This window comes from Choloepus didactylus, chromosome 4, assembly GCF_015220235.1.
Source record: "Choloepus didactylus isolate mChoDid1 chromosome 4, mChoDid1.pri, whole genome shotgun sequence".
Taxonomy (NCBI): domain Eukaryota; kingdom Metazoa; phylum Chordata; class Mammalia; order Pilosa; family Megalonychidae; genus Choloepus; species Choloepus didactylus.
In genome coordinates this window covers 51,065,806-51,074,961 of record NC_051310.1, presented here as the reverse complement: position 1 = coordinate 51,074,961, position 9,156 = coordinate 51,065,806, and the positions used below count along the sequence as shown (strand labels likewise).

At 51.6% G+C, this 9,156-nt stretch overlaps 1 protein-coding gene across 1 annotated transcript; it reads right to left on the bottom strand.

Moving 5' to 3' along the window:
• Positions 1-4,246: 4,246 nt before the first annotated feature.
• On the bottom strand, positions 4,247-8,122 carry SIX1 (SIX homeobox 1). The gene is made up of 2 exons (XM_037835303.1): positions 7,309-8,122; positions 4,247-5,325 (listed from the first exon to the last, which is right to left on the bottom strand). Exons 1-2 carry the CDS (start codon positions 7,866-7,868, stop codon positions 5,031-5,033), a joined length of 855 nt encoding a protein of 284 aa, XP_037691231.1. The 5' UTR covers positions 7,869-8,122; the 3' UTR covers positions 4,247-5,030.
• Between the last annotated feature and the right edge of the window lie 1,034 nt (positions 8,123-9,156).

The window sequence follows — 9,156 nt, the reverse complement described above, 5'->3', positions numbered from 1 at the left end:
ATGTGTGTGTGTACATGGTTTAAAACACCGGGGAAAACACGGCCTTTCCAGGGCAGCGCTTTTTCTGGGTAGACGGTTAATCAAAAATTCGCCAACAATTTTGACTCTTTTCTTTCCTAACAGGCTCACCCATCTCTTATCTAACCCTTATCCTTTAGAGAATCTGTCAGGTGAAGTACTTGGATTCAATCAGACTTGGGAGAGGGAGCAGTCACCGTGATTTTGAGGGGCCTCATAAGTCTCCATCTGGCTAAGGGCGCGGAACAGCCAAATGCATTCAGGCTATGGGGCTGAGCCCTCGGGTAAGCTCGATGCCAGTTGCCCCCCGGGGGCGAGGCAAACACAGACGCTAGTTTTGCAGGCTTCGGGCTGCTGGAGGCAGTAGCCTGGAATTGCTTTTAGAGTTCTCCACTTCTGGGGAAAGCTCAGAAAAAGAAGAGAGGGCGCGGAGAGAGCACGTGGCCCACCAGCGACCTCCCTAACTCACCTTAACCCTGACCCACCCATCCCTGTCATCACCACAAAAGCCCGGCAGAACATGCGCCGCTGCAAACCAATTCAAAACGCACTTCGGCCTCGATGGGTGCCTTCCGCTGGGCCCCGGGCCTTGCATGGGGAAGAGGACGATATCCATCTTTTGGCTGAAGCACTTGACCCGGAATCACCAAGTTACAGGAGCTCCAGCGCAGCCCTGCGGGAGACTCCAGGAGCCCGGGCCCCTCTCCCGGTTCCCGAGGGCTCCAGTCCGAGGAGTACCTCCAGTCCGAGGAGTACCCTCTCTGGCTGGCACCCTTCCGCCGAGCTCGCGGGTCAAGAGTCTAGGCGCGGGAGCCAGGGCAAAGGGCCCAGCAAGCAAAGGAGACCGGCCTTGTCTGAAGCAGGAAGGGCAGAAGGGAATGGGCGGCAGGCCTACACTGCTTCCGGACAGGGACCCGAGGCCTGCGCTGGCTGCCCTGGACTCAAGCGCTGCTCCAGACAACCAGGGAGAGCTCACACCCGCGGCGCTGGCCCGGCGGCTGCGCGAGGCCAGGGAGGCTTTACCTCGCAGCCCCGGGCCTGATCCAACCCCGGCGTCCTGCATCCAGCGCCGCTCGCGAGTCTTGCTCGGAGCTTAGCTCCCTGCCTCGAAAAAGGGCGATCCGGGGTTGAGCTAGGAGGTGGCTCCGGGGTACCCAGGACGGCAGCTGCAGCGCCCCGCGAAGTTCAGACCGCGACCTCCTCCCTTGACCTGGTCCTTCGAGGCCAGCCTAGAGCGCTGCCCGGACCCACCCAACAGGCCGGGTGCCCGGATCTGCGCCGAGATCCGGGTCCCGAGAAAGGGCGCGATCCTTTATGAACTGGTGAAGAGGAATGCCTGCCCGGGCCGGGGGAACAAGAGCAGCGGCGTCGGGTTTCCCGGCTCCTTCAGAGGGCAGAGTGGCAAGAACAGTCTTTGGAGTCTGCGGGTGGCAGAAGTGCCCCTAACCCTCTGCAGCTGGGAAAGAGCAGAACAGAAAACTCTGGAGCCCCGCCCTGCAGCCTTGGCCAAAGACCTCCAGGCGGGTGAGCGGTAGGAATGGAGCCCCCTGCAGCCGTAGCCACCGACGCAGCAGCAGCAATTGCTACAACCCGCGGAGGAAGAACCGCTCTGCGCAGGTTCGGTGCTAGGCGCTCGACTGGCTCTTTGCGTGCGGGGGAGAGCGGAGTAACAAGGGTCGCTGTTCAGCAAACTCAGAGCTCTCCCATAAACGCCAACGCCACTGCCTCTTCCCGGGAAATTTAACTCCAGTTTGGTGTCAAGACCAAGCGGTCCTTGCCTCGAGAATACGTTCAAGACCAGCGGTGCAGAGCCCCAGCGGCGCCTTCTACCCTGCTCGCAGCTTCTGGCGGCTCTTGGAGCCCATGAGTCCCTATCTGCCAAGCCAAAAACTCTGGGGAACCTCCGGCCAAGCCCCTTGGCCCCCGAATATTTAGGAAGCTTGGTTCTTAGCCAAGAGGCCAAGGAGAACAGACAGCGGGACCCGAGCAATCCTGCGCTAGGATTTAAAATGTCAAAATATCGCCCGAGCTTGCTTTTTTTTTTTCATTTCACTTGCAAAATACAGTAAGGTTTCGTCCTTAAAACAATTTATTTCTAATAAACCTTTGTCCAATACTTTTGGCTAGTTATGAAATCTGAAGAGAAACGAAAAGTGGCTTTTGATTCAGTTAAACAGAGACGCCCAAGAAGGTAAATTGGAGGTCTCTCAACAGTTGATACACGAAGCTTTCCTCGAGGAAAAAAAACATGATTAGTTCCCTCCAAATAATCGCCCTACAATGATTGCCAAAAAACCTCAAAGCAGTATCTAACTTTCTCGCGCCTCCTGCTTGTCCCTCGTTTAGCCAGACTGAGCAGAGGATGGCGGAGAGATTCATATTGTGCAATTTCATATTTAATACATCTGAAATATGCGCGTTCTAGACCGAGTGCCAGGAATTTTACAGAGTTTATGGCTATGAGAGAAAATTGTCCTTTTAATGAGTTTACAAGCAGTAATCACCGGGGCTTTAACAGGACCGGCCCGGCTTTGCTCCTGACCAGATCTGTAAGACATTTCCAAGGTTCACCAACCGAGGGAGCAGGAAGTGGGCCGGGGTGCTCTGGGAGACAGAACTTCCATGAGTCTAAAATTATACTGAGCGAAGCTGGACGAGGGGGAGGTAGTGACCGGGGTAGGAAGAGAGGGCATGTAAGAAATTAAAGTAATTGCCCCTTCCTTATTTTCCAGGGAGATTTCCGCGGTGTCCTTTGAAGCCTGTCAGGGTCATTGAAAGCTATCTTTGTGCAGGGTGTTTGTTTTGGGGAGTGAATGTGAAGAATGTGCAGTGATCCCCTGTGAGAGCCCCTCCTGCAGAGGGTGGCATTTCTCCGTGGCCCAAGACGTGGAGAATAAACACCCTAGTGACTTAAATAAACACCAACTTAATGATCCAAAACACTAACAAGGGAGACTGGGACCTTGAGTTCCCAACCCAAATGATGGTCTCTGAGCAGCTGGGTGCACATCTGTCTATCACTGAGGAGAAAAATGACTTTATAAGCAAAAGTGACTACAGTTAAGTACAGTAACCGATGCCCTTTCTCCCTTGAACAAGTCAAAGCCACTTGACAGTGTCTTTAAAAAAAAAAAAAAACTGCTCATAATAAGGGGGCCTTAATTCCCCCATGCACATCTCAGTCTGCTAGATCAGGACAGAAAAGATGGATAAAACTAAGAAATAATGAATGTATTAATGGTGACAGGTATGGATGGGGAAAAATCAAAATTATTAATCTGTCATGTCAGAAAATAAACAGACTCTCCCTGGGGAACAATAATTTACAAAGCACAAGCAAGCCAATCCTGTTATCCTGAGTAGAATTTTAATAAATAATGCCATTTGTTTCACTAATTTTAGAAGCTAAACACAGGAGATACATCATTTTTGCCCAAAGCAAAAACAATATGGAGCCTATATGATTATTGAAATTTTTTTCTGGACACTAACCAGCAGCAAAGCAAAAGAGCTCCTGTCTTGCTGGTCTGCTTTCTATTTGTACAGATTTATTCACAATGTTGCCATCCTTGTTCCAGTTCCCTTTTTCTTTTCAAGCTGATAAATTCTTTTACTTTCACAGTCTTGTCATAAACTTGTTAACATGTAAAAGCTGTGTTAACATATAAATGCTGTGGAGAAGAGCTAGTGGTAAACAATACTGCATATCTAAATAATAAAAAATTAGAAATAAATACCCCAAGGCTAAATTCACTCTTTTTCTGTCATATAATTAACCCAGTCACTACTCTTGGTTCAGGTGATAGCCTTCAAAGTAACCTGCAATTCATAACCACCATTAAGTAAGAAAGCAAGAAAAGTGTTTAAAAAAAAAAGAGGCCCAATGACATCAATACCCCACTCACCTTTCAGAAACAGAATCATCATACTTCTGGTATTCGACTAAGTTTTAATTTAGACTGGTTTAGGTACAATAGAAAAGAAACCTGAAAACACATGCTGTTTTGGTAACAAATACCAGGTTGCCAGATTTGTTGGCATACTTTTGCAAGCTAGAAACTAGGAACAGGAGAAACTCTTAACAGGAATAGGGTACAGATTTGAAAGCTTTGAGGGCATGAGAAGTAATGGCATTCTGGAAAAGAGTTTTCACATTGGTGCATTTTAAAAGCCTGCCGTTAAAAAAAAAAAAAAAAAAAAAAAACAAGAAAACAAACAACAACCAAAAAACCCCACTAAATTTGACAAAAATAGTTATATTACTAATGGTCACTTCTATTTCTAACTGCTGCAAATAGAGAGCATTAAGACATTTGGGCACTTGTTTTTTTTTTTCCCCCAATACTGTATTTGCATTTTAATCTACATAAATTGTTTAACACTAAATATGAAAAATGTAAACTTAATTTTTCCCCATCAGAAAGTTATAAGATCATCATTTTCCAATTCACCTTAAGAATGCAACCAGTTCCTCCCAGGCTGGAGGCTGTCATTTTCACTATTTTGACTTCTCTCTCTCACTCCTCCCCCCCTCCTTTTTTTTTTTTTTTTTTTTTTTTTGCCACTTCTCTTTCCTCTTCTCAAAACATTGCTTCATAAATAAATTAAAAAGAAAGAATTGAAATCCAGTTGATTTGTAATTTCCATCCATTTAAATAAAAAGAAAAGCTACTGAAGCAGGCACACTGGTTGCCCAGAACCAGAACTCGGTGACTGGGTGCTTTTGTTTTGTTTGGGTTTTGTTTTGTTGGGGAAACCCTGATCTCTGCACTGAGACGGGAAATGAAAAAGTGGGAAGAGTCGAAGAGAAGAGGACAACTAAGCTTGAGATCGCTGTTATTTTTTGATTTTTAAAAAGGTATTCATGAAAGTCCACCATCATTCCTTTATGCGCAAAGAACCCCAGAAACAAGCTGCAAAAAAATGTTCCTGATTTCTATGTACAAGTGTCCCTAGTCGCTGCGGTCAGTTGCTGCTCCAGCCATCCCTGTGAAGCCCCAGTCCCTCCCCCTTTAGGATCCCAAGTCCACCAGACTGGAGGTAAGGGGACCGAGCAGGGAGTCCTGGAGTTGATGCGGGTGGGCCTGCAGGCTGTGACCGGGCTGTGAGGCTGTTAAGCCAGGGAGAGAATAGTTTGAGCTCCTGGAGTGGCCCATACTGCCCTGCAGCAGAAGGACCGAGTTCTGGTCTGGACTTTGGGGAGGCGAGAATTCCTCTTCTGAGCTGGACATGAGCGGCTTTCCCCCTTCCAGAGGAGAGAGTTGATTCTGCTTGTTGGAGGAGGAGTTATTGTTTTCAGTGTTCTCCCTAAGAAACAGAGGACAACACCATATGGTTAAAGAAAAAGGAAGGTTTAAAAAAACAAAGTGTGAGAGGGAGGGAGGAAAGCTGGAAGGAGGAAAGGCCATTGTGCAATCTGTCACCGACCCAAATGGAGGAGCTCTGCCCTCCCACCCATCCCCAAGGGTCATGGGGGAGGTGAGAAGGAGGCAGAAGAAAATGGAGCAATGGGGAGCCCCGGTCTGTCTGCCCTTCCAAATTTCAGAAAGCCAGCTAAGCAAGGTTTATTTGAAACAAAAATTATTTTTAAAATTTTGTTCAGTTACTTTAAAGTTCCTATAAATTAGCGTCATATTTGAAAATCTTTCAACAAATTGTCGTTGGTAAGGAAGAAAATTATCAGGGGACAAACATAGCACCCAGAGCACAAATGTTTGGGATGAATCAAGTCAATTGCCCAGATTCCATCTGCGGAGACGATTTAACGTCGAGTTTCTCCGGTCCTGCCGGGAGGATGTGGTTTCGGAGACACAGGATAGGTCATGGGAAGTGGTGCCCAGCGCGGCCCAGTGACCTGAGTAAACAGTCTCTTCGATTTCATCAGGGAGTGGGCCCTTGGGCCTGGCTTATGGGACGGCCGTTTTGTAACTAAAGTCTTAACAGAAACCCTACAACCCTTGTCCCCATGTTTCTCGCTCAACCCCTAGCCTTCACGAGCCCCTCTTAAACTCTACCAGTATCCACACCTGCGCACTCCTTTTCTGGCAGGGGAAACGTCGCGGCCGGGTACAGTCTGCGAGCGGGGGCTGCGTGCCTCGCGGCTGCCCCAACCCTCGGTCCTGCTTAGCTTCAGAATTTCGCTGCCCTTGCCGCTTCTGCCTTCTGAGTGCTTCTTGTCGGTCCTACCCGTGCCTGCCTGTTTCCCCCTTCCTCACAGCCTCAATCTCCAGACAACCTATATCAGCTGAATTTATCCAGGTTCTATGCTTTTCAGTCCAGAAGGGAACGAGAAAGCGAGATATTTGCCCCAAGGCTTGGAAGCGAACAAAGGAAACCTAGCCGGCCTGAGCGCTGGGTTTCTCCAAAACTGCGGTTGCGGGAGCGCTCTCCTCTCGGACACCGCCCCCACGCTTTTCTGAGTATCTGTCAGAAACTTTACAGCGAAAGCCTAGAGCCGAGCTAGGTGGCCGGAGATGTTGGCGCGGGAGAAGAGAAGGCAAAAACGGGTTTAAAAAAAAAAAAAAAATGCTTTCTGAGGTCCAGGGCTAAAGAAGTCTGCGACTAGAAACCACTTCTTTGCCCAGGACCGCGGCGCGGTCAGCGGGACTAAACCACTGACTGACCGACCGACTGCGGCTCCTGCGTCACGCACGAGCGAGCCCGACGAGGAGCGCTGTTTCCTCGGCTTGGGATGTCAGTGAATAAATGCAGCGCCAACTCTCCCCGAGATCTCTTTCCCGTGGATTTCTTTTGAAAGGCTTCTCCCTTTGTCCAGCTAGTGTGGAATGAAGAAGGCGACCTCTCATCCAAAAGACTACCAGGAGAAGAACCGGGGGGGGACAGAGCAGATGCTTCAAGCCAGCCCCACTCCTCGAGGGAGCAAAAGAAGAGAGGTTCGCGATCCTCAACCCCCACCGAACCCCTTTCCTCGCTATACCAAATAACCTTTGCCTTCTCATTGACTAGAAACTCACTCTCCAACCCGTCTGCTCCTCGCCCCAGCCAGCCAGGGAGGCACGAAAAACAAACCGAACGCCAACGTTTCCCAATACTCACACCCAAGAAACCCACGCGCGGGTGGCTCAAAGTAAATGTGTCCCTATCCTTAGCAAGCGATTTCAGAGTTCATGAACTATCCCTGCAGTGCCGTGAAGGCCTGGGCGCCGCCCGGCAGACAGGCTCCGGCCGGCGGGGAGGACGCGGTGGCGGGTGCCTGCGGGGACGGGAAGGGGCGGAGAGGAAGGGAAGGCTTCCCAGGGTCGCCCGAGCCCCAAGAACCACGCCGCGTACCTTTCCTTGGCTTCGGCTGCCCGGTCTCTTTGCCTCCGGTTCTTAAACCAGTTGCTGACCTGGGTGGTGGTGAGGCCGGTAGCCTCGGCCAGCTCCCGTTTTTCACGTGGCGAGGGATAGGGGTTGTGCGCGTACCACTCACGCAGCACGCCCCGCGACTTCTCCTTGAAGCAGTAGCTGGTCTCCTCGCCATCCCAGATGGTGCGCGGCAGCGGGAACTTTCGGCGCACGCGATATTTCCCCACCGCACCCAGGGGCCGGCCGCGTAACTTCTCGGCCTCCACATAGTGAGCCTTCAGCCACAACTGCTGCAGCTTGGGGTGGTTATGAGGCGAGAACTGGTGGCTCTCCAGTATCTTGTAGAGCTCGCGGAAGTTGCCGCGGTGGAAGGCGACCACGGCCTTGGCCTTGAGAACGCTCTCGTTCTTGTGCAGGTGGTCGCAGGCGGGCAGCGACCACAGGAACCTCCCCAGGCGCTCCAGGTTCCCGCCTTGCTGCAGAACCTCGCACACGCACGCCACTTGCTCCTGCGTAAAGCCGAACGACGGCAGCATCGACATGGCTGGGGCCTACCGGGGCGCACCGCCGGGGCGCACGCGGCGGGGAGCAGAGTCGAGAAGAGCAGGGGACGACGGCCGCAGGGAGGGGGGCGCGGCTGCTCCTAACCCCCTCCCTAGGCTTTGCGTCCGCGAGGAAGACAGTGGAGTCGGGATTTGGGGATGGGCGGCGGAGGAGAAGAAAGAGTGGGGACGCACTGTGTACAGAGCCGCTGGCGAACTCCGCAGCTTCTCGGGTCTCGCTAGCTCCGGCTTCCCGCCCTGTGGATGCAGATCGTTGCCGGGGAACTTGGTTTCTGTTCTACTCGCAGCGGCCTTAAAGCGCGCAGTGGCCCCTGCACGCTGATTGGCTGCCGGCGGCGCCTATCGGTGGCTGGCCAGCCAGCGCGCCGCCTGGCCGGGCAGTCAGGCCGCGCCGCCCCGCGCGGGGAGGGCGAGGCCGCGGAGCTGGGGGTAGGGGGGTAAGGGTGTAGAGGAGGAGGAGGGAGGAGAAGGACCCAGAGAGGTAGGAAGCAAGGTGAGGTGGGGTGGGGGTGCGGGTGAGCAGTGCGCCCGGAGGTGGGAGTGGGTGGGCACGTCACGACCCTACTACGCGAACCCCTCTCCAGTGTCATTTAAGGGGAGCTGCGCGCACATCTCTGCACAAATCAATGCCTCCAGCCCTTCTAATTCTCCTCCTCTCAGTACCCCTGTCCCTTGCAGACTTGCCCTTTCCCGGTGAGCTCATATTTAATTACCTTAATGTTGGAATGAATAAATAATAGATTGATGAATAGCTTATGGAACGTGATAAATAATACAAGAGCAGGCCAGGGCTTCGGGCTGCAGCCGCTGAAGGAGGAGCTTCTGGTCCGCCTGACTTCAGCACCGGCAGCCAAACCTGATTTCCTCCTCCCTCTCCTCACGACCCGCCGCCCTCCAAAGGGCACAGGTACTCCCAACTGGGCAGTGATTCCCTCATTCTCAAAGGGACACAATTTGGGAGGAGATGTTTAGCGCATAGCTGCTGACCAGATAGAGACTCCCGAGAGCTCATTTGTGATTTGTTATCTTAACTTTCTATACTTTAAATCCTTAGGCTTCTTGACGGCTGCGTTTTCCAGTGTCGTCTCTCCTATTGAAGAATGCCGAGAAGCTTTACTTGCTATTAGCGAAAATGCTTTGGGAACCTCATAGGAAAGGCGCTGGATGGGGTGTAAATTAAATAAAACTGTGCCCGTCTCCAATACTGTCCAGCTGTAACATAATCCTTGCCCAGTTCTGAGAGGGACACTGCCCTCAAAGTGAAGAG

Excerpts from the sequence above, each read along its gene's own strand:
- SIX1 (XM_037835303.1), bottom strand. The coding sequence starts at position 7,868 with ATGTCGATGCTGCCGTCGTTCGGCTTTACGCAGGAGCAAGTGGCGTGC. Across the intron at positions 5,326-7,308 it reads GCAGCCGAAGCCAAGGAAAG|GGAGAACACTGAAAACAATA; the intron begins GTACGCGGCGTG and ends TCTGTTTCTTAG.